A 26,370-nucleotide genomic window follows, 5' to 3' on the forward strand; every position below is an offset into this window, starting at 1 on the left:
GTTTGTAAAATTGTTTTCAAGCCTCACCAGCCGGGCACAGTGGCTCACACCTATAATCCCAGCACTTTAGGAGCCCAAGGCGAGAGGATCACTTGAGCCCAAGAGTTTGAGACCAGCTTGAGAAACATAGTGAAACCTCATCTCTACAAAAAAATTTTTTTAATTAAAAAATTAGACAGGTGTGGTAGTTCATGCCTGTAGTCCCAGCTACTCCAGCGGATGGGGTGAGAGGATCATTTGAGCCCAGAAGGTTGAGGCTGCAGTGAGCCATGGTCATGCAACTGCATTCTAGCATGGGTGACAGGACAAGACCCTGTCTCAAAATAAAATAACCCTTACCATGTTAGAATGCAGGCATTTGATTAAAGTAATCCCCCCAATCTTTAGCAGCACTTTAACAGTTAATCTTTTGTAAAGTATTGTATTGGTTTTCTCCATATGTCAGAATTATGTATTTTTGGCTAAGACTCCTCTAAGCTATTCTTGCATTTCTCTTGGGCAACTAATGGAAGTGTTAGCAGTAGGCATATTACAGAATGGCATTTTTTCAGACCAGTGATTTGGGAATAGTTTATGGATGTAAAACATTTTCTGTTTAGGTTTTGCTGGCAGTCAAATCCAGTAAATGGAAAGCACCGATAATAGCATAATGTTATTGGGGAACGGAATGCCTGATTTCTAAATATGCCTCAAAAAAGTTCTTTAGCCATTTGCTCCAATCTTCTATGCTCTTTAATTTGTTTGTCTCTGGATATACTATCAGTCATTTCCCATTAGCTGATGAAAGCTGTGTCTCCAGGATTATTACCTCCACCATCAGGAACGCAGAGTTTCTAGTAAGTGACATTTACGAAGGAATTGCAAGTAAACATGCTTAAGGAGGCCTGAGCAAAGCAGCACTAGCATTAGCCAACCAGTGAGAATAGGGAAAGGCTGTCAAAAGTTTAATCCCCTTGTTTTTTTCCGACTGTGAGCAATTGGCTTAAAAACAACAAACCCATATTGTTGTCTGAGTGGGCTCCAAGCCTAGCATGGCTGTAGAGTCACTGAGTTCCTCAACATAGTCTGTCATTTCTTGTGGCTTATCACAGGGACACTTTTTAAAGCATGCCTAAAGTTGCTTATGTAGGTGCCATTCTGTTTGGCATTAGTTTCCCCTGGAAAAGCCAGCAATATAGTCTACCTGGGCCTAGAGAAAATTTCTTGGCTATGAACACATGCTTGCAGGCCAGAGGGTAACTGTAATTCATGAACAGTGACTTTTAAATTAAATGACATATTGGCCTTTAGAGCTGTAACTTCATTGACACCATGAGGCAGGTGTCTCCCTGTTTGTGTGGGTATCCACAGTTTAGCTCTTTTGTACTTTTAAACCTTGCTAATGCTATGCTGTCACATCCCGCTTGTTGATTTCTGCATATGCTTTTTAAGAGTGGAAGAAATGCTATTAGTTTAGAAGAAAAGGATAAAATATATGGCCACCATTATATATTTTGATTCAGTAAATATTTCTTGATTGTTTCCTCTTCTATTCAGAAATGCAAAGTTGAAGCAGACAGGGATTTTGTTCTGAAGATGTTTATAGTTCAGTATTAACAATCAGGTAGAAGCATAATCACCATATAAGTCAGGAAGTGATATATGCCATGTGAATTTACAGAAAAATTCTGATGGTAAATTTAGAAAAGAAAGAGGTAATTCTGAGTGATAAATCATAGATGGGTTTGTGAAGTGGTGGCCTAACAGCTGTATCTTAAAGGATTGAACAAGACTTGGACGTGCAAAGACGTAGAAGTAGGACATTATAGCATAAAAAGTTGTTCATAGATCCCAATGAGATTTTTAAACATTTTGACCTATTCTTCTTACTGTATCAAGCTGTTAACACTGGATTAATGTTCATTCCTTGCACTTTGCCCCATGGTGCTGATCTAATGTTTGGAAACACATCCTCTAAGGATAGTATAGCAAAAAAGGTCTAGGGTGCACACACCTGCATGTGTACACACACCAGCATGCATGCATATACACATGCTCTTATATGTCAGATATTCCAATGTTCATTGTTGAAATCCTCCATGTGCTGCAAAGAGGCACATAGATACGTAGGTTGTAAGCCAGCTAGAGAATGCTCTGAGAAAATCTTAACTCCTCCAATAGTTTGTGTTATGACCTCCTCACTCCCTTATCATTGCTGCTTTCTCATTGGCTTTATTACCTCTGTGGCCTTGATGGTAAGTTTGGAAACCAAGAACTCATGCAAATGCTAACAAGAAGTCTTCCTCAGGGGACTTTACTGGTAAGCTGTTTCTATGACCAAACAGCCTTCCCTGTTTCCAGTTTTATGACTCTCTGCCATGGTTTACATGACTCATATCAGCATAAGTTCTTCAAGCCAAAATAGTCAAGAACCCTTCTGTGTGTATTTACAAAGGCAAAGCTTAGTAAAATAAATACCATGCAGTCATTCAGGGAAAGTGAAAACATACCATACCTTCAATCTAGACCAGTGTTTCTTAACTGGAGATAATTTTGCTGTGGTTGATCATCAAGATCAAGCTTAATTCCCATTTCTCCCCAAAATAAACATTAGCACTAAAATCTCTGGTTTGGAGTAATAGACAATCTAAAATTTACCATAAAAATAATATATTTGTAAATTTAGTTTTGTTTTGGTTTTAGAGCCAACTAGTGTTGAATGAGTACAAAATACTGATTGGACCCCAACCAGTCATACCTTTGACAAGTCATAAGAAATTGAAAAACAGAAAATCTTAAAACTTCTTAGATTAAGTAGCATGAGGACAAAATGGTGGCATTTATCTTACATAACCTAGTAATCTTGAAGGAGAAGTACATTATTTATGGCTAACTTTTTTGTTTTTTTTAGGGGGGGTTGTTTTGTTTTTTGAGGGAGTGGGGGTCTCCATTCAAGATTTGACTGATATTCATGAGTATTTTGGCATTATAATTCTCAGCCTACCTTTACTTTGAGTCTTTTTTATTTTGCTTAAAGACAAAAAAGAGAATAAAAAGAGAAGAGAGTGCTGTGTGGAAATAAAGAAATATTAGCATTCTTTGTAATATTAAACATATTAACTTGTTTTGTAATCTCACTCATACTCACCGGTTTTATCATATATAAATATTTAAGTGGGTTGGTTTTTTCCAATATAAACTGACTACATAAAAATGAATATTGTGAGTAATAAGAAGCATGAAGTCAATTAAGGACAGTCTCTAAAGCTAAAAGAAAAAAATTCTTTCTTCTGGCTCACAGCAATAGTTTAAGAGTTATGGTGACTTGGTCAGCAAGGAATGTCCTCATTTGGCATTTTACTATTAGAGTCCCCTGAAGATGACTTCTTGTTGGCATTTTCAGGAGTTCTCAGTTCCCATACTCGCCATCAAGGCCACAGAGGTGATATAGTAAGCGAGAATGCAGCAACGATAAGGGGGCTAAGAGGGACTAAGCTTCCAAAATTATGGTTTACATGTGCTGAGCCCATATGGATTCTGGCCCTTGATTTGGAATTTTTACCTTCCAAGTTCCAGATGTTACATGGGAAAAATAGCACACATAAAGCTCTTAAGCATTGGAATCATAAATTAATTTAAGGTCACCATGACCTGAGAGAAAAGGACAAAGAAAATAAGCAACAAAAAAGCTCTAGCCAATGAAATCTCTAGCTCTCAACCTACCTGAAGAACAAGTACCTGTAATTTCTTCCAAGTATCAGAAATTACTAAAAAGGTTTTTTTTTAATATATGTATCTCAATGACTTGAAATCCTCTGTGTGCTGCAGAGACACATAGTTATGCAGGTTGTAAGCCAGCTAGTGAATGTTTAGAAAATCTTTACTCTTCCTATAGTTTGTGGTTGGCAAGTCCTCTGGAAAGATCTAACTCACCCTCCTCATAACAGTATACAAAGGAGCATTAGTGTGATCTCTTGAAGAGTGATATAAGCTGACTTTGTTATGAAAATAATGTAACTTTAACATTGGAATGACATCTGGTCTGTGTCACATCTCTTTCAGGATGAATGAGTGGGGAGAAGAGTCTTGCCTTTGCCAAATATGGCCACTGATGAGCAATACTTTCTTTCTTTACTGGTTCCCCTGTTAAAACTAAAACTAAGAACAAGAGCCTAATGTAAGTCCTGTCAGTTTTGAAGTGATCAATTATCATGTAGAATCAGCAACACGTCAAAATGCAAACTCTGTGGCTGAGTTTTTGTAATTGTGTTTTTCTAAATGAGGAGAGGAATTTTGAGGACATAGATTCCTAGTAAATAGTATAGCAGAATTTGTTCTGCTTACTTCCGAATCTTAATACCTATAGTCCTAGACATACAAAGAGGGATCTTTGCCACAGACTCTTCTGTGTAATTTTTAAAGCCTTCCTTTGTGATCTAGTATTGTTTTGGAGTAGTATCTGTCCTCTAGAAAATAAATCATATTGGTTGCCAGAGTTTGGATCACCTGCAGTACAGTACAGACAAACAATATTTATGGTCAGTATGAAGATCTATTCTCTGTAGTATGATTATGATGGAATAAGAGTATCATGTGTTGCTCTAGAGGAGTGCTGCTTCAGGAGGACCACACCTGCCAAGCTCCATCCATAGCAAGCCAGTGATCCAACACTGACTCATTCAAGGCTCCCAAGGTGAGCAGTGTCCACTTCCACCACTACAATAGATCTGAGTAATGCAAATTTTATTATTTAATTCCTCTGTCTACTAGGATTCCAAGTAGGCCCCATCACGTACTCTAAATTCCACAACTAAAAACATGGACATCTTTTTAGCCTTACTTTGAAATGGGATCAGATTAATTTTTGGAGTCTTGAACAATTTTCTATTATATCAGCTGGCATTTTCTGTATTTATTAATTGTATTACCATAGAATTTTAAAATATAATGCGTTCCATCAAGAAACTTACAATAGAACATTCATGTTATGGGCCCTAGAGCAAATCCTAGTTTAACTTTTTTTTTTCCTTCAATTTACTTTCCATTAAGCTGCACAATCTCTCTGGAAGCTCAAAGAATTGATGACCAAGCCAACCCTTCAGCCCTGTATCGGCAGAGAAAGGGTCTGACAATTGAGTTAATGTGAGATTTGTCATAGTAATGGGGAGTGGGAAACCACATTTTGGAGTCACTCTCCAGAGTAGTTACTGCCTTAAAGAAGGAACCTACCCAGTATCATCCCAGTGTTCTCATGAGCATGCGCAAACCATGCATTCCATACAACTGGAGTTAATCAAATATCAAGGTCTCTGACTTTGGGTTTTATTCTCCTTGTTATCTGTATTACTGTGGAATTCATTTCTCACTGCAGGTTCCATTCTGTATTTATACTCTGGGTCAGTTTTATCAAATGCAGTCTTTTTTAAAAAAGAAATCAATAATTTTCTTATAGCAACTGAAATACCTGAAATATTTTATAGAAGCGATATGAATTAATTAAATATGTCACCAAGTGTTTTGGGCATCTCAGAGAGCACACTAAATAAATGTATAATGGTGATACTTATATATCATCTTTCTAGGCTTGGGAAATGCAAACAAGAACTCTGGTTAGTAGCAGTCCATGTAAGAATGTCCGGTCAATTAGACCAGCATGTATGTGATTGCAAACACAATTGTTTTGAGTTTTTTGCTACCATTATCTTCTCTAACACTAATCCCTCCTTTGCTTCTAATCCCTATATCTTACCCATGTTCACATGGTTCCCTTGCCTCTATCTTTCATTTAATCTAACACACATTCATTTTAGAAAAATAAAATACTCATATAATGACTTTTTCGACTGCCCAGAGTTGGCAAATCCTTCTAGAAGTTTGGAGCTGCCCTGAATCTTACGTTCCTCTGCTGTTCCTCATCTGGTCCATTCTGATATGCACTCCTGTCCTTCTGATCTATATTCACTTTGGTCCTATAGGCAGCTACCAGAACTAAAGATGTGGGTGGAGGCACTGCTTGCTTTCCACAAAAGCTATTCCCAAGGAGCATTTTTGGACAGTCATTCTTCCCTGGAGCTTTGTCAACAGATCCTATCTTGAACCTCACAGATACTGCCACTCTCTTGGTTCCACAGAAAGGGGATAAAAGGTATAGCAAGATGGGGAAAATTTCAACAGGAAAACGTCTTGGAGACAGGCAGTTTCACTTGGAATAACCAGTCAGTTTCCTCCCATTCTAAGAACACTGAATTTGCTTAAGAGTCCTTGTAAGAGTTTGGAAAATGGAAGCAGACCTACCAGAGAGTGAGGATGCAAGCCAGAAGAGGGTATGAAAGAAAGATCTTTTGCTGAAGAGGGAAAGCACCTTATTTTATCGTAACTGTCTGCTTAATTAAATGAATTTCCTAGGCTGTTTTATTCATAAAAGTCAGTGTGTATGTTAGGGACTAATTAATTGCTCAGAAATTGGCAAGTACTTCCTAAGGAACATTTTCCTTTATGATGTGTTTGGCATTTGTGGTTTGCTAGTTCCATTTCCAGCCGTAGACACTGCACCATAAAATTATAGCTCCATCCCGAGGCACCAGCTGTCACTTCTGCCAATGATCTCTGAGCTCAGGGAAAATAGCAGTTACACGCATGCATGGAAAGTGGACCCCTCAGTAAATGCTAAATTTATCAGGAGGGATATCACTATTGAAATGCACTCAAAATAATTTCCTCTGGCCCCCAAATGGGAACCTGGGGCAAATGGCTTGGCATGGAATAGTATCAGACAAATCTGGTCCAGTACTACAGTAATAAGTGACAGGTTTCATTTGATTTGCAGCCACTGACGTGTGGGATATGAGCAGGAGCATTTCCATGACATCTTCTAATGGAAAATTATGCAGGTTACAGAACAAATCGATCTACCATAAAGAACACCCCCTCTGCAGAATATGCTACAGACTTAGTAATTCTGTGAGATAATAAATGGACTTTTACCACTAATCAATGCGCTGAGAGTAGACGTGATAGAAAATTTACCTCTTAAAATACAGTGTAAAGCATCCACAAGAGCCACAAAGAACTACCTTTTGCTTTCATCCCCTGAATATGATACCTGATCAATCTAAGAAAGTGTCATGGAAAAGTGTAAATTTCATGAGTGGTTTAAATGTGGGGAGTGAGACAGATAATGAAAGACTGGGGTTTTGTTTTGTTTTGTTTTGTTTATTTGTTTTAAGGCCCTTAATGATAAGTGCTGTTAAGCCTCTTAACCTGGGAGTAAGAGCAGGTCTAGTAAAATATCTCCCTAACACCGATTGATGGATCATTGCATTAGATATATTAGGGGAGCTTTCCATCACTATAGATTCCCCCTGCTCACCTTTCACTACACATGCAGAGGCTCTGATTCAGTGGTAAGGACAAGGAATCTTTGTTTCTAAAGATTCACAGGAAATTCAAGTGGCCAGCTGGATCTAAGGACCCACTGGTCTAATATTATGTTCCTTCCATAAAACTCAGGACCTCACAAGGTCAGAGGCTCATTTCACCTTGAGAAATGAGCTCATTTCACCTTGAGAAATGAGCCTTGTATTTACTGAGAATTCACTTCTTAAGTTTTAATGCATGCTTGAGTTTCCTCAGGACATCTTCTCTGGAAAGTCACCACTCACTACAACTGCCCCCACCATGTGTCATTTCATTCACCTCCTCTTTTGTATTAAAACTCTTTGAGCGTATCACCACCAACGCTACTACCTGAAAATGTTTCCTTGTCCCCCCTCAAATCACAACACAAGTCAGCTGTTTGGTTTTATTTCTAATAGTCTCCTCTCAGCCCAAACTGTGACTCTTCCCCCCCCCACCATAAAGTTGTCAGTCTCCTGCTTTTAAAATATTAGCACTTCCTCCTTTAAGCTGAAAGACATCCTACCCTAAGCTTCAAGGACCATAGCATTTCTCAGCCTTCCTGTAACTCACCCCTCTCGGTCTCCCCTTCTCCCCACCTCCCTTTACTCTTTTACACTCTAACCAGTGATATTATTATGGTATTGGATTTCATATTTCTTAGATTTTTCTTTTAAGGTCACTCCTTTGGAAAAAAGTCTATTAGCTCACATCAATGCCTTCAATTACCACTTCAAAATGCATGAAAAATATATAGAGTCTTGCCAGATATTTCGTCTTCACTCCAGATCGGTTATGCACAAATATTCTATTAATATACATTCTGTAAGACATTTCCCATCATGACTTGGATTAAATATATCAAGATAAGAATTATCTTCTCCCCACAAGATTCCCTCACCTCCCATATTATCCTTCTCCCATGTTCAGACCCTTGCAAACACTATTTACTTAAATAATTAATAGAAGTTATAGATAATCATAAAGATATAATCATACAGAAGAGATTTGACAGGAAGCAGGTAGAAAGTTTCAATTTTTTTCCAAATTCTTTCTCAGCTTCATTCCTTTCCTCCGATTCTCCACAAGTCTGGACTGATCCCAACCAATTTTCTCAGCCCCACTCCACCGTGACTTTAAGCAGGAGGAACTTCACAAGCCCTAGCCGAGCTCTCTTCTGAGCCTCAGCATCACAATGAGCCTGTTGATCATCGGTCTCTCAACTATTCTCCAGTTCCAAAAGTCCAGTCTTTCATTTACCAGATACTTTACTGTCAAATTTCTGCATATCCCACATGTTCTTCCAGATACTCAGGAAAAAAAAAAAAAAAAAAAAAAGCAGTAAACTACTAGATTCCTGAAATCTGCCTGAAAGTCATATTTGATTTTCTCTCTGGTTTCTGCTTCCCTGTGTTGACTTCAAGACTTCAGTTCATCCTAAATGAAGGCACACTCTTCTTGTGATCAGTCACTTTGGAGAACAGATGATGACAGAACTCTGCTACGTGATGCATGAACAGCCCTCTGTCCTGTTTTATCCTCCATTCTACATCACTCAGCCCCGTGCTTTCTTGTCCATCTCACCCAGTGGTTTACCTGGCTTCTATATAATCTAGATTTCCATATTTTCTGGGTTCTATGTTTTGTTTCTTCGGAATGGACCTTCCATCTTCAGTGGCTTTGTACAGACTCCCTGATATCCTACTCCCTGCTGTACTCCAGCAGGCAAGTTGAATTCCAGTCTTGGCCTTTTCCAGCCTGTCTCATCCCATTGTGTGGTCCTAGGCCTGGCCCTAGGATATGGCATAACTGTTGCTACCTAAACCCTTGCTATCACCTTTGCCTTCAACCTTTCACTGCTCCTATCTGCTTAACACAAAGAAGGGCAAGGAACTGGTGCTATTAATTTTATTAATGCATCCAATCTTTTTAGACCTCATTTGCCTCCAATATTAAGTGGCTATTTCTCATCATAAAACTCAAGACATTTTATTCTATCTCTACCTTTCAATTTGTCTTTCCTTCTCCCTCTCATTTTCTTTGCACACACACACACACACACACACACACATTGCTTACTGAGTAACCTGAGTCGTTTTTCTTAGTGATTGCTCATTGTTATCAGAAGAATGATATTGTCTTACCCTTTCCCACACCTCAACTTGTAAATTTTCATTTCATTATATCATCTTGGTTGTAATTCTCTCACCAGTCCTCCTGCCAATACTGTAGAAGATAATGTGATGTGATAGCAATTTTCCATGTAATTCATTAACCTGAGACCTTAGTTTCTGATAATTTCATTTAAAAACTTAACATATATGCCCAGATATCATTTTGTCATAAGGCTTGCCAAACCTACTCATGGTTGATAAAAATAAAATGAAATACGTGCTCAGATCTGAATTTATGGTAGATAGATTTTCTTTTCATGAAAATCAGGTCAGTTTCACAATCTCATGATGTTTTCTGTAGCAGAATTCGTATTTTACTACCTCCATCGTGCTACAACAAATTGATCTTGGCAGAGGAATTCAGAGAAAGCATTTCATGCAATTTCAACTTGTTTTCTCTAACCCACAGTCAAGTTTTCAGGAAGAAGAAATTTCACAAAAGAAATTAAAGTAGCTTTTCTCTATTTATTCAGCTTTGACAGATCTAGACTGGAGATAGGGGGCCAGACACTTCTTTAAAGCATGCTGCTGGAGGGATACCTGGCTAATTATTCAGTCAGGGACTTTAGGCTCTGCCAGTCCAGAAGATAATATCTTCTCCACATTTGCTTCCCTGCCCCCTCTCCTTCACTACAATACAAGCTTTATTCCAGAGTTAGAGTGATTGTAGTAAAAGTTAAAGTTAAATTGGATAATAGCAGTCCATAATCAAAAAGGCCCATTGGCTTCTTCTTACAAAATTATGCCCACATGACTTAGCATTTCTCCTGTCTCCAAGCTCTCTTTCTTGACTCATCTCCCATCAACCCTCTACCACTTACATGTGCACACCATAAACATAAGTCAGATAGAACCTGATGCTTCTTAAACATGCCATTCCTTTCCAAGTCTCTGTTTATTTCCCCACCCACTGTGCTCACACAGCACAGAGCCCATACTTACAATTAACACACATGGAGGTGCAATAATCTTTGGTTTATATGCCTATCCCTTCTCTAAGCTGTGAATTCGTACTCCTCTTTTTATCCCCAATGCCTAATGTGGGCCTGCCACAAAAATTGGATACTCAGTAAGGGTTTGTGGAATGGCTGAATGGAATAACATATTGCAGAAATCTAAAATGTGTCTGATAAATTCGTTTTGCCCTTCCTCATGATGTCTAAGTCATGAGCTTGAATCACCTACACACCCTTCATTTTGTTTACTGTCATGGTGAGATCAACATTAAGAACCCTATCTTTTTATCTAAAACATACGTGAGCTGCCTTTTACTAAGAAATGTAAGATACCTTGATCGATTGGCACAAACTCAAGTACAGACAGTGAGTCAACCAAAACCATTTATTACGCAAACACTATGTGCCAGCACTGTGCTCACTGTCACAGGGAATGCACCCATAGTTAATGCTGTCCTATCCCGTGGCGGCATGGTTACTGTTGAATACAGACAGTAATGCCTGAACAGTTGATATTCTTAGGGGGTCTGAAGACCCAGCACTGTATTTCCATGGATTCTCTTCAGTTCCATTACCAGTCTCACCAGCCTTTGAATCTCTATCTCAGGAAGTCTAACTTTGTGAAAGCAATTTAATTACATGTATTAAGAGGATTTTCATGATTCTACAAACTCAAAGTAACTCAATTAAAAAAAAAATATTCAGGACCAACAAATATGACATCAAGACAGCAAGTTAATATGTAGGGGAAAATATATAATAATCTTCTAAGGGTTTCCTGGTCTAAATAATACAAAAACTAAAACTGTATATTTTATTGAATAGGATTTATTCATTATACATAGACCTGCCCTTGAGATGCCCTGCAAAGCTTTCCCGTATTTCTCCATTTGCTTTAGTGTTCCATATATTATAAGATAAACCTAATTCCACCATGATTAAAGTTAATAGAAATGTTAAAATTCAGTAAGAAATTATAAATATTTAATAAAGCATTTGTTCATGTTCTAGCAGTCGATTGTATCTGCTGCTACAATTTCGAAAGACTTTAGTTATATAAATGTAAAAAAACCTCTAAAAGGAGATCCATGGTTAGGTGTCAGATATTGCTTTTTCATTCACACAGAAAACTCTTATTTTCCAAAATGAATATTTTAATATTCATATTAATGCCCCACATATATTTTCGAATTACAGCTGAAGAAGCTTTAGCTTACTGGAAAGATTGTTGGAATCAAGATATCTAAGTTTGCTCATTTGCAAGAATGAGATTAAGTTAGATAATGAAAGCATATGTGAAAATGCTTAAAGTGTGAAAATAATCTCTTATATAAATTATTTTGTTTTCCATATTAACCTTGTGGGTTACATATAATTTCTCTTATTTTATATTTAAATTGAAATATGAAGTGACTAAATGATACTGCTAAAAGCTATAAATCTATTGCAAATGCAAATCTAGATCCCATAGGTTCTCTCTACCTACATGATTCTCTGAACAAAAGTACAGACTTCCTACAAAATTTACAAACTAATAAAAATCCTCAAAACAACAACCTTTCCCTATAAGATTATGTCTGGGTCAAAAGCTGAAATAGGGGTGAAGATTTGCTTTTTTGAGCACTAACTGAATTACACATGATCCGTAGTAAAATTTAAAAATTTTTTCAAAGCTTATTTACAGGTTTTCCCCTGCAATCAATGTGCACATTAAATATAGCTCATCAGAGGCCTGTAATTAATTCAGGAATTGCTCCAAGTACTTTCTCACTCTTTGGTCCAGTGGTTCAATTTTGTTAAACAGTGTCATTATTTGCATTCTGCAAACCTGCTTTGGTTCTATAAAGTCTAACTAGGGAAACTTCCATCGTAAACAAGAAACAAAAAAAGGGAAAGAAAGAAAAACACAATTTTAGTTTAAACCCAATAAAGTCTGTTCTGGTTAATTTTAATTTCAAGCTTTAAATTGCAAGTACCAGTAAATAGCTAAATTGTCTTGCAGATTTTATCTTGTGATGCTTACCTATAAAGTGTTTGGATCCCTTCTATCAAGAATATGAGCTTCAAAATGATAACTGATATGTTTTTAAGCCAAATGGAATACCCAGAAAAGATTTAAACATTCAGAGAGTCCACAGTTAGTGGGTGCATCACTGGACTTTGCAAGTAGTAGAAAGTAACAGCAAAAAAACAGGAGGCGTATTGATACCCTTGATATTTTGTTGGTAGTAACTTTTAACTTGTAGTATATACTATATTTAATTGTTACTTGTTTGGGATTAGACATTCAAGAAGTATTTCACCATATAGAGGCACACTACTCACCATGCCTACAAGCTTACCACATTGTTGCAAAGCCAGTTCTTTTCACAATTACCCCTTTTGAATTAGAAAACGAATATTCCCTTAAAAGTGCAAATAGATTTTCTAAGGGGAACACACACACACACACACACACACACACAATCATTGACCACGTCTAGTGGTAGAGGGGGCTGCATACCATGACTCTGTTTGAAGAAGGAAGAAAAGTGGAGAGAAGGGCAACTGCTAAGTGTGATGCCCAGAAGACTTGGGAATAATAATAAGACAAGGGGTTGATTTTGATTGGCTATTATTTTACCTGAACTCTTTATGTAGTGTTTCTGTGGATGTCCTACCTAGTTTTGTTTCAGGTCAAAGATCCTTCAGGCCATGATTCAACACAGCCATCCTTACTAAAGGAAGTATTTGTTTTCATTGCGTGAGCCATTGAATTTATAAGGCATCCCTCAGCATGACGGACAATGATGAAATGGTACTGAGTTACCAAAGAAAATCATGCATTTCTTTCTGTTATCAGCATTGGTTTTTACTTAGTTCAAAAGAGAGGAGAAAAAGAAAAGTTTTCTATGAAGAGTGGTGAGTTTGATTTTAGCAGCATCAAGAAGAAAAACACTAGGATAATGGCAGAATAAACAAATAACAGATGTGGATTCAGAGTCTGAAGATGAGTTTTAATCCTGATTCTGGCATCCACTAGCTTTGAGGCATTGGTTAATTTCACTGAGTCTCAGTTTGCTTATGTGTATAATGAGAAGTGAACAGGGAGATTTCTGTGATTAAGGATTGAGAGAGACTGTGCTTCTAGATTGAAAAGTGGAGGGCTTGGGAAGATGATGGCTGAAGTTGAGTGGAAAATAACTAATGCTATTTTGATGACAAACTTGGGAATGGGTGATTAGCAGAAGGACACTAAGCAGCATGGCATTTGCGAGTGATTTAGCGTGAAGAATTATTTGTTACAGAACAAACAAGATGCTTAGCGAGGTAGCCAGAATGGCCTTCTAGGGAAACAACGTTGGCAGATGAATCCTGAAAACTTTTCCAGCAAAACCAGCCAAAAGGTTAGTAATGACCAAGGAGAGAATTTCTCCTTTTAAAAATGTACATGCAAATTTTCCATATGGCAGAATTCAGACAAGAACTTCCATACAAGCCAATAGAAAGAAAAGATGGGGAACGTTACCTGCTACATTAAGAGTCCAGGGTGGGGCCCAAGCATGTGAGGAGGATTGTAGGGAAAATAAACTTTGGTCTCTAAAAGAGCTAAGCCCAAGTAGCTCATCCATAGAAAAATACCAAAACTTCATAATATTCTTGGCAATTTCATTAAAAGCTAAAACCAAACATTTTTAAATGTTAATTTCTAGTGATAGGATTATGGGTGACCTGCATTTGTCAAATTTTCAACAATTAGCAAGTATTACTTTAAAATGGGCCACGCACAGGGGCTCACACCTGTAATCCCAGCATTTTGGAGACTGAGGTGGACGGGAGTTCGAGACCAGCCTGGCCAACATGGTGGAACCCCATCTCTACTAAAAATACAAAAATTATCCGGGTGCGGTGGCATGCAACTGTAGTCTCAGCTACTCAGGAGGCTGAGGCAGGAGAATCGCTTAAACCTGGGAGGCAGAGGTTACAGTGGGCTGAGATCGCACCACTGTGCTACAGACTGGGCAACAGAGAGAGACTCCGTCTCAATAATAAAAGTAATAATAATAATATGCAGGAAAATCCATTAAAAGAATATACATTATCCTAAAGCAATCCACATTATTTTAATTGTATTTAGTGAGAAAGAACCCACGGAATATAAGCTTGCTAATATGGACTATTGTTCCTTCTGGCAGTTTATGATGTTTCATATAAACAAGGACATAAGTCTATTTAGAATCAAGTTTAGTTTAATCCAGGTTATCAGGAAAAGCAACAGCCAAAGGGATACATCAAAATTTTGACTTAAAGAAAAATCTGATATTGATTTCTACTAGTCTACCCCTTGATATTAGTAAATTAGCTTTACTAATACCTAAGGTCCTATTCTCTTGTCTCCTAATTTAATGTGAAAAAACAATAACATAATAGACATAAAATTAAAATGCGAAATTTAAAACTCAGCATCAATTATGAATTATTGGTTTCTTTTAGCCATGTTCAAGAAAATATCTGGTACCCATCTTTAAGAATAGTTTACAAGAGTACATACAGACAGAGATTGATTAGCCACTATGTATTTTGTGGCCAGGGACACAGAGAGGAAAGGAAGGAAAAGAGAGAAAGAGAATATGAATTTTAAAACTTAAGAAAGCCCGGCTTATTTATTGGTGTTCTTATTTTAAAGCTGACCTCTTTCTGACAGAGATGCTTTCAGCATATTCTAGCTGCTGTCCTATAACATTCCAGGAGTGAAGTCCTTCCAGTGTTTTCCTTGACACTTTTTACTTTGAAAAAAGAAACGTAACATAGGAAGAAAGACCAAAGGTAGAAATAATCTCTGGAACGAGTCTGATGACAATCCAGGAATGTTTAAAATGTTCAAGATGAAGAGAGCTTTTGAAAAGGATGGGCAACCAGCAGTCTGTTTGAAATCCAGCAGCATCAATTTCATTGTCATTCTGAATTCTAATAGGCAGTGGCAAATGGAGAGCTGATCTTTCTAAAACTGAACCAAACAAAGATGTTGATGTGTTTCATTTCTAGAAAAGATGCTCTTTGCCACAAATCATTCTGAACGTTACCTTAAACTTTGAAAACTTTGTTAAAATGTTATTTTCTAGAGAATCTGCATTCAAGGAGTAAAGATCTCAGATTATAGACAAATATGTAGTCTTATAAGTTAACTAATAAGTTTTACGATGCCAAGAATCTGCAATCATTTTGTTAAATGTGATCCTCTCACAGAATTTGCACAATGCCAATATTTTTAAATTGTAAAAAATAAATTTGCATCTATTTTGCCATATTTCAACATGGTACCCTATGCTTGATCCACTTTAATTTTCACTGAGCAGAGAAATTGTCTCAGCAGGCATGTGTAGGTAACAGACCCAAGATCCTTATTGCTTTACCCTCCTTAAGGCTGAAGTTTATGAACTGCAGAAGAGTGAAGCAATGGTAAGGTATACATTTTATATGTCACAAAATTATGGTCAATTTTTAATACACCCATGTAATTTTGTCTTAGTAAACTTACTCACCAGATCTTCTCTGAAACCTACCATCATAGGATAGAACACTGTGGGGATATTAGACTGACTAGCCTATTATTTATTGAAATAATCATTATGGATCCCTGTAGTATCTCTTTGAAGTGGTCAACCAGAATGTCTTCTAGGGACAGAAAAGTAGCTCAAAGATTTTTTTGAGACTAACGCTGACAACTGATTGCTAAAAACAAAAACTAAATAATTAAGTTTATTCCTATTTTGCATTTGACAAAATGAATTGGTTGCCACTAAGTTTCCATAGTGGGCAGAGGAAAATAAAATAGGGCAAAGTTATGTTAGAAAACCCCAACTCCAGAGCTCTCTAAAGCTCCCTTGGTCTCCCTGGGAATAGTAGGATTTTAGCTGTCCCTGTCTCTTGCTCTGCTTGAAGCGATGATTTCAATAACCATTTGACAATACCAAAAGATCAGGGCATGGATGACAAGGCCTCCTGGAGAATTACTTTGGTTTAGCTACTTTAACAACTCTTGTCCTTGGAGTCTATTTAAATTTCAGAATAGCACCACCACCATTTGTCAGGCTAGGCTTCATAGCAGGAGCTCCAGGAAAAGCATGACTTCAGATCCCTGTGTGTATCCAGCTAGTGGTGAGTGAGAACCTGGCAGAGCTGTGCTGCTTGTGTTCTTGAGTTTCAGATTCTGGACTTGGATGCCCCATTATATGAGATTTGATCCAAAGTTATATATGAGAATGAATTTGAGGGTATTGCTTATTACTCCATTGAATACTTCCTGACCCCCAACTCTACCATCTGCCAATTGCCCCTTTTAGTAATTGGGTAAACAGGCAGGTAAGAACTGCAAAACGAGCCACTCCTTTTCAACTAATAACAACAACGGCACCTAACATTTCATTAACTCTTTACAAAATAATTTTTGCATACAATATATTATTTAATCTTTGCAACAACCTGTGAATTTCATTATCCACGTTTGATAAATGATGATACCCATTATTTGATCATCACAACATAATCACTGTGAAATGAGTTCTGTTATCCTCATTTGATAGATTATAACATTGATGTTTAGAAAGATGCCAGAAGTGACCCAAATACCTTAGCTAGAAAGTAACAGAGCCAAGTTACAAACCTGGATAATGTGAGTTCAGGATTAATTCTCTCAAGATTTCGAGAAAGGAAACAATAAAGTCATGATTCAGTCCTATTTCTATGACTATCCTAGCATGGGATATTGAGCAAATCCCCAGTTGAATCCATGCCCAAAATATCTCACCAGTAATCTAAAAATGATGTAAAAATATTCGTGGAAATAATATGAATAGCAACCTGTCCTTATTCCATTTGAAATGTTTACTAGACGGAGGAGTTGATTTGGGTCACTTAACAGAAAATGATAATATATGCATGGATCTTCTCTGACTGGTCCTTCCTTTCCCTAACCCCAAATCACCAAGTAACTCACCAATCAACTTGTGAAAGGAAAAAAGGCTTAAAATGCACCAGGAATTTAAACCAAATGATACAAAGGCAACCCATGGCAAGCTTATCATCTCTTGTATGTAGAAAGAAATAAATGCCAACAAAAGAACTAGAGAATGCTCAAGGTAATATGAACAGAGCTATTGACTTTGCAAAGGCAGCAGACCTCTTTATGATTATGGTCATATAGGGAAAGGTGACCCATCAGCAGTCACCAACTCCCTCCACCCCACCTAGCCTTTTATCTCCAAGTCCCCAGCTCTAGGCAATCACTAATCTGCTTTCTGTATCTGGATTTGCCTATTCTGGACTTTTCCTATAAATGTAATCACAAAACAGGTAGCCTTTTATGTCTGGGTTCTTTCACTTGGAATGATGTTTTCAGGGTTCATCCATGTTGTAGCATGTATCAGTACATCATTCCTTTTTATTGCAAAATAATATTCCCCTCTGTGGATACACCACATATTATTGATCCATTTATCACTTGATAAACGTAAGTTGTTACCACTTTTTCGCTATTATGAATAATGCTGCGATGAAAATTCATGCACAAGTTTTTGTGTGAATACATGTTAATTCTCATTGGCATATAGTGGAATTGCTGGTTCACATGGTAATTCTATTTTTAAACTTTTGAGGGCTTCTCCAAAGTGGCTGCACTATTTTACATTCCTACTAGCAGTGTACAAGGGTTCCAATTTCTCTACATTGTCATCAAGACTTGTTATTGTCTGTCTTCTTTATCGTAGTCATCCTAGTGAGTGTGACGTGTTATCTCCCGGTTGCTTTGATTTGCGTTTCCGTGATAGCTAATTATGTGGAGCATGTTTTTATGTATTTATTGGCCATTTGTTTATCTTCTGTGGAAAAATGCCATTAGATCCTTTGCCCTTTTTTTTTTTTTTTTTTTTTAGTTTTGGTTAGTTTGTCTTTTAAGCTGTAGGAGAAGTTTATCCTGAAGCTTTTAACATCAAGTATACTATGGATCAAATTTCAAACTCATTATGGTCAGAGAAGTTGCCAGGTTCATGCGTGGTCAGTCCTGGGTCAGTTCTTTCTGGAGTCTGGGAGTGTGATGGCTTACATGTGGGAAAGTTCCAGTTCCTGACATGGCCCTTCACTGACATGGCTCAGAAGCTCTGTGGCGGGGACATGAGGCATTACTGTCTTCTGTGGAAAGTGAAATGCTTAGTATGTCTACTCCCCAGATATAATCACTGTTGTGTAAAAACATTCACCAGAGCTCCCATCACTTTCTTGAGAAGGAAATCACTGTGCATGAGTGTAAACTCTGATGCCTGAACCCTAAAGGTGTTTTCTCACCTGTGCTATTAAGGTTGCCTGCAGAGACCATCATTTCCTGAGAGGGGAAAACAACTGTAAGTACATTTTATAATCCAGAAAAGAACAGGAGTAAAAGACAAAACAAAATGATTTTCCCATGTTTCCACCTACCTTGCTAATTAGATCTAAAATTTAGTTTTGACTATTACTGACTTACAATTCTATGTGTTCTTTGTGTATATTATTAATGTATTTTTTTAAAGCAAGCCCTGGCTGCATGTTAGAAGCACCTAAAATCCTTTAGATTTTTAAAAATTTTTATTGATTGAGGCAGTGTCTCACTCTGTCTCGCAGTTCTGGAGTGCAGTGGCATGATCACATCTCACTGCAGCCTCAACCTCCTGGGCTCAAGCCATTCTCCCACCTCAGCCTCCCATGTAGCTGGGGTGCAGGCAAGCACCACCATGCCCAGCTGCTTTTTGGGGTCTTTTTGGTTGTTTTGTTGTTGTTGTTTTTGCATGTGTATTGTTTTTTGACTTTTCATAGAAACAGGATCTCACTTTGTTGCCCAGGCTGGTCTAAAACTCCTGGACTCAAGCTGTGCTCCCACCTCGATCTCTCAAAGTGCTGGTATTACAGGCATGAGCCACTGCGCTTATCCAAAAACTTTTAAAATCTATATTCATGCTGGGGGTCCCACAAGCAGAATTTGATTTAACTGATCTGGAGTGGGTTTAGGCATTTATAGGTTGCAAAATCTCGCAGGTGATTCTAATATGCAGCCAGGTCCAAAACACAAGCCCAACTATTACCAGCCTCTTGGTTTTATCATCCAACATAATAACAAGAACCCATTGTCCACTCTAGATTGGTGCCTCTCAGACTTCAACATGCGTAAGAGTCATCTGGGAATCTTGTTAAAATGCAGATTCTGATTTTGTGGGCCTGGATGGAGCCTATGATTCTGCAATTCTAACAAGTCCCCCACTTTAGGTGAGGCTGACACTGAAACTGCTGGTTGACTATTCAGAGTTCTCAGAGTTGGTGAACCACTGCATGCTCACGGCTCTTTTTAATTAAACTTTTATCTCCTCAATGATTTAACTTTTTAAAGCAGCCATCATAGAATATAACGTGCTGCAGTCCTTTTAAAAACAGAATTGAGATTCTATCATTGTTCATACAGTCATTCTTTGTTAATGTAAAGATGAAACAATAAAATTTGATATTAATGATCTAGATCCTTTAAAGTGGCCATAAAAATACTGCACAGTTGAATGAATAAGGGACCTACTGGTTGATTTTGAGTCATATAATTTAAAGGTTTCGGTTCCTGAAGCCAGTCACAGGAGACTCACTTTGTGACCTTGGAAGTTACCAACTTCTCTGAGAGTCGTCGTTTTCCCTGTCAATCTCAGGTAGTAAGAATTACTTCTTGGGCTGTTATGAAGATCTGTGAATTAAGAAATGCAAAGAGCCTATCATTCCACTGGCCTCTGAGTATGTCTAAGGAGAGGGTAAATCTTAAAAGACAAAAAGCAACTGTAAGCATCTAAATATGTGAAATCCTCACTAAAATCTTTTATGTAAGGATCTAAAATGGAGGAGTCTCTTCTCTTTAATCCCTCCAGTTCATCCTTTCCTCATCTTCTCCCAACATCAAGGCAGTCTTGAAGAAAGGAAACCACAGAAGGACAATTGAGGCTTAAGTTGAAAAAGAGAATGTGTACCACTTTGGGTTAACAATGAGAAACTAAACATTATTTCGAGAGACTTCTTTTTCAACCCTCGTTAATAAAAGCCATGTCTTTCTTTCTGACTGTCTGCTGAGTCAAACCAGATATAAGAACTCCTTGGTAGTCGTTTGGAAGGTGTTTCGGGTCCTTTGAGACACATAAGACCAAGAGAGAGAGAAGAGACTGGGATGTAAGTATGTTGGTTTGGTATCATCAAATAAAAGGCACTGCAAACTTCAAAAGGAATGATCAGTATTTTTCCACTAAATAAATTGATCTTTCTTTTTTTTTTTTTAAAAAAAAAAACAAAATGAATTTCCATAAAAATTTTGGCCATATTAAGAAATATTTTAATGCTATCGTAAGATTTGTAACTGCTTTGCTAGTTTCCAGAAACTACAGTTTTATAGTATACTGCTTAAATTTGAAAAGTTGTAAAAGAGTTTTCCTGTCTTTATAATAATTATAATAGTTGGAAGCTGTGTGATACCAGTTTTTCTCTTTGTTCTTTATCAGTGCAGTAAAAATGCAAGAATTATATTTGGATGAAGGGCTGTGTCTACCCAACAGTTCCTGTCTTGTTTCTGTTAACCTGTCAATTTAAAGAAAAGAAGTAGCAACAACTATGTTTCCCGTTGGTAAACAGAATAGCCAAAATGGATGTGTGTTTTCAGGGAGCTGGAGTCCTTGTGACAATGCAAAAGTCCTGTGGACATGGTATTGGTGTGGCAATGGGGCCAACTGGAGGACGTTCAAGGTTCCGTCAGTCCTTGAGATTCTTTCTACTGCAGAACTGTGAGGAACATGCTTCTGCTGATTATCAAACCAGAATAACTGACATCTTCACCAAACCAACCCCGTCTCACATACTATGCCCTGTGAGGGAAGAAGTGGTGGCAATATCTTTCATGCATTAGGCTCTGGAAAGTGAGAAGCAGACATCCCAAGGATGTGTTCCTTTAAAAATTATATTGGTTTATTTCACCTCTACTACCTTTGCTAAGGGGAGAAATTGTTCTGTTCTGAAGCAAAAGGTGAACATTACCAGTGCCTTCTGATTTTTGCCTCTGTTGATTTAAAGGGCTAATTCATAAGCACTGACTTCATCCTGCCACTTTAGATCCACTGAAATGTCCTTTAATAATCAAGTTTCCTATTAATAGCTTTACTGTGCAAGAGGAGTGAAATCAATATATAATTTAGTGGCTCTTCCTGTCAGGAGCATTATTGATTCTATTACTAATGATTTTGAAATGATATGCCATTATGCAAATTCCATCTATTTTAGATGTATTTGCCAGGCACTTACAAAAGTGCTTTTTTCTTTTTCTTCATCCTTGATTTTTTCAGTGTCATAGTTATCAAGTACTTCAAAATTTTCTAAGAATTGTGATCCTATGCATAGGGATATGCTAGTGATAAATAATAAATGCTTATTTTATATGCAAACAAATTGTGTGGAGCTATATAACTGTATTTCCCACACTCATCAGCTACTCAGAGTATAGAAAATAGACCGGGTGTGGTGGCTCACCCCTATAATCCCAGCACTTTGGGAGGCCGAGGCGGGTGGATTGCCTGAGGTCAGGAGTTCCAGACCAGCCTGGCCAACATAGTGAAACCCTGTCTCTACTAAAAATACAAAAATTAGCTGGGCATGGTGGTGGACTTCTGTAATCCCAGCTACTCAGGAGGCTGAGGCAGGGGAATTGCTTGAACCTGGGAGGCAGAACTTGCAGTAAGCCAAGATCACATCATTGCACTCCAGCCAGGGGAACAAGAGCAAGACTCCATCTCAAAAAAAAAAAAGGAAAGAAAGGAAAGAAAAGAAAGCCATTAGAGGATTTAAATATTTATGATATTCACCAAGGATTAGCAACAATATGTTGTTTGATTTATTTGTGAATAAGTTGATTTGTGAACATGAAACAGGTACCTTTTCTACACAAACGTTCACCTTATTAGCAAGGCTCCTTCCACCATCCCCACTGTGCTTTATTTCTATAATCCAATTAAATATGTGATGAGATGCAGGGTGGGTTGCAAATTACAAGATGGAGAAATGTAACATCAGATGTTTTTAAGTAATGCTAACAAGAATATTGCAACATGACTCTCACAATGAGGGATTTCAGTTTGATGTACCCTACAATGAAGCATCTTGATAATGGATGTTGGGCCATCAAGTCCAGAGAACAGTAGCATGGCCCTTTTATTGTCCATCAACACTTTCCCACCCTTGCTCTCACCATGCTGTTTTTGTAGAAATGTACAACTAAAGTTTAAGATTGCAAGACTGTGAGATGGAAATGAATACCCAAAATGCATACATTTTGTTGACAAAGAGGATAGACATATGGCAGTTTTGTGCGGGGTAAATTTGATCTATTTTACAACATCAAATTCAGTTCTAATGATCAAATAATCGTCATTCCTTACATCCATCCTCCTGTGCCTTCTCTAATACATCCATCCTCCTGTGCCTTCTCTAATATTTTATAGTTTTTGGATATTAGGGAAAAATTAAATATTCTAGTTTAGTCACAGCAGGCTAATTTTTTATACTAAATAAAGAGGTGATTTTAAAAAATAATTCTAAAAGTTAGGAAAGAGCTGTTTATAGTATACATGTACCTGGACATTATCATACTGTTGGTAGGTTTGTAAATATCTAACCACTCTTTAAAAAATGATTGTGGCTTTAGTCACTTATAGCTGTTCATCTAGTGTCAGTATTTGAGGACAGATATGAGAAAGGAAAGGAGTTTCATGAGCTGCAGCTTTTTAGGAGTGAGACGTTGGAATGTGAGTATCATTCAAGGATGTTCTCTAGCTGAGGAACAGAGAGTACGTTATTGGGCTTCAGGGTACCAGAACCAATAATCTGGTCTCAGGTCTACAATGCTAAGCCAAAAAGCAAGACTTAAGCATTTGGCATTAGGGACTGGGAAATTCAGAGAATTAAAAGTAACTTCTACCTATGACCCCTTCATATTAGGAAAGAAGACTGATATTCTTTAGTATGCATAGCTCGAATGAAAACTTAATGGCTTGGATAAATAAAATAAAAACAAGATTATAAACCAATTTCCTTCCAGAAGACCTAAAAAAACTTAAAGAATGACCATGCTGTTAAAATTCTGTGTCTACAAACACTCATTGTTTCAAAAACGTTGATCAGAATTGTTCTTGGCCAATGTTATTGGAAACATTTTTTCAAGACAAATCAATGTTTAAGAGGCTTCTAATAAGTTGTAGTATATGAAGTGTTTAAGCCCTTATTAATTAAAAGGTAACTTTAGGTTGGTTTATTTTCAGAGTAATCAAGAATGCTTATGGAAACCTGAGATTTGCATATTCACATTTGTCCTCCCTGCCTGTCAGTCACTCATAGCCATAGGACCATAAGGCAAGACCTGTTAAAGGCTGGATTACAGGAAGAATTCTCATCAAAACACCTTGGTGTATTGGTGACGTTTGAAAGTAGTGTAAATGGCATGTTTCATAGAAAGTTAAAACTCAACTTTGGAAGAATGAAAATAACTACAACATCATGACTCCCACCTGCTGCCACCCCACTTTCAAAACAGCTGTTGCGAGGCCACAGCTTCCATCTTTAGAAAGACAAACAAAATATGAACAACTTCCTGCTGTGGTCTAGCTGGAGAATCTGACTAACCTGAATAAGAGTTTGATTCTAAGACATTGGGTGGGGTGAGATAATTTGACTGTATTTTCTTTGTGATATTTTTATTCATTTATTAACAATTTATGATAAAAATATTATATTTGGAACTATAATAAAGCACAACGAAGGAAAAAAAATGACCTGTAAGCCTATTGCCCAGAGATAACTCTATTAATATCTTGATGGGATTTTTTGACTTGTTCTAAAGTAGCAAGTTCCAGGTCACAGCTTAGACAATCCACTGGTTAAGGTATTTACTAAATTAATGTGTTTTCTTCTCTTTTATTGTGATCTGTGTTTTCTGCTTTTCCTCCTTATGATGATGACAAACCTATTAGTACTGAATGCTGTATTTTGCCTAAAATAATTCTGTGGCCCTGGGCAGGGGAGCTATGCATTGGGTGAAATCTCTGATCTTTCATACCTATCTGATATCCATTCTTGAAGAAAAAACTCACAGTACAGAAGTTTCTCGATTACTGTTTGTCTGAAAGTGCAACTGGTTAACCTTGCTTTCCTCTTTTCTATGTTCCTTCTCTTCTCTTTCCTCTTCCCCTTGTTCGTCAATTTCTATTCTCTGTTTCAGCAAAACAATATCAGTCAAGGTAATTGATGATGAGGAATATGAGAAAAACAAGACCTTCTTCCTTGAGATTGGAGAGCCCCGCCTGGTGGAGATGAGTGAGAAGAAAGGTGGGGGAGCTGCTCCAGGGCTGAGCCCAACAGCTTCTGCTGGCCTGTGCCACCCCTGGATGCCTGCACTCTTCAGAACATGACTTACAATGCACACATCCCTCCACCTATGTAACAGGGCACAGATCTCATGCTGAGCCACAGTGGGCGGGCCTGTAGCTACATCAGCCAGCATTGGTTGCGCTGCACATTAACGTCTGAGAGATTAATTTTCAGTGCAGTCAATCAAGTGTCCATTTCTGGGAAAGTTGCTGCAGATGCCATGCAATGCCAAAAGGAAGGCAACGTTCTGATTTATCTTCCTATTTTGGGGTACCTACTGACTACTAACTGAAGCAGGAATAATTCGTGAAAGTGATAAATTAGCAGAGAAAACTTAACGGGGGCCAGCCAAGAGTACCCAAGATGCCCTTTTACATACTTCAGGAGGCCCATGTGCTGCCAGTTCTCCCTCCATAACATCACAGTAACATTCAGCTTGGTGGACACCAAGAGCATGAGCGTGTGACTCCAACCATTTGTTTTGCCTTTGTCTTGTGTTCCCACAGGAAGATCATTACCATTAGAATATTTGACCGTGAGGAATATGAGAAAGAGTGCAGTTTCTCCCTTGTGCTTGAGGAACCAAAATGGATAAGAAGAGGAATGAAAGGTGTGAGAGTAAACAAAGACATACCAGCGAGAAATTGTACTCTTCTCTCTCCGTGTCTCCCTACTCTCACACTTAACTCTCTCCTCTTCCTCAGCTTCCAAGTACTATACTTCATTGCCTTTGAAGCTTTAGCAGTTTCATTTCCCTTCCCTAATTCACAAGTGCAACAGGCAACGCCCACTCTCTTCAGGAAATGCCAACTAACATTGATTGCAACCAGATTTAATAACACTGAAAGGGATTTCTGTAATTCAGAAATGATTATATAAAAGAATGTGTTTAGTTTTTCACTACTCATGGTTTATTCTAAAGTGTCACTCCAATTATTAAATCTCCCCTAAAATTTTAGTGATAAAGACTGCTTGATACCTTGTTAATCATACCTCAATAAAGCTGGAAAAAAGAAACTGCTTAATACCTATTAGTATTAGTAGATGACCCTAATGGCAACTAACAGGAAACTTCAGAATTCAACCATCAGGCTTCTTTAGAGAACACAGTTTAAAAATAATAAGAACAAAGATCCTTAAAGAGTAGTGTTTTCAATATTCTAGTGCTCATTTTAGCATATTTTTGTATCATCAAATACGACATTTAAAAGGCACCATATCTATGAAACCACAGTCATATCAATTTTCTTTGGTCAGAAGAATAAGAATTTAATCCTTCAATAAGAATTTCATCCTTGCTGAAGACCTACCTAGCCTTATGCTCCAAAATCTCTTGATACTTATATAATAGAAAAAAAAATAGTGTCCTTTATAACTAGATTTTACTGATTTTACTGATTATTAATATATGGCCTATATTTCATAGG

The 26,370-nt window shown here is 37.5% G+C and overlaps 1 protein-coding gene across 4 annotated transcripts in view; it reads left to right on the forward strand.

The window, feature by feature from the left end:
- The window catches only part of SLC8A1 (solute carrier family 8 member A1), a 404,513-nt gene that overhangs the window by 313,028 nt on the left and 65,115 nt on the right, over positions 1–26,370 (forward strand). For 2 of the 4 annotated variants that reach the window (XM_017892945.1, XM_017892946.1), the window contains exon 3: positions 24,795–24,901. In XM_017892945.1, the coding sequence (XP_017748434.1) occupies positions 24,795–24,901 (107 nt within the window). Of the gene's footprint in view, positions 1–24,794; positions 24,902–25,449; positions 25,554–26,370 lie in introns of all 4 variants that reach the window. The other 2 variants (XM_017892947.1, XM_017892948.1) reach the window with 1 other exon arrangement.

Source organism: Rhinopithecus bieti, unplaced genomic scaffold, assembly GCF_001698545.2.
Source record: "Rhinopithecus bieti isolate Rb0 unplaced genomic scaffold, ASM169854v2 scaffold_22439, whole genome shotgun sequence".
Taxonomy (NCBI): domain Eukaryota; kingdom Metazoa; phylum Chordata; class Mammalia; order Primates; family Cercopithecidae; genus Rhinopithecus; species Rhinopithecus bieti.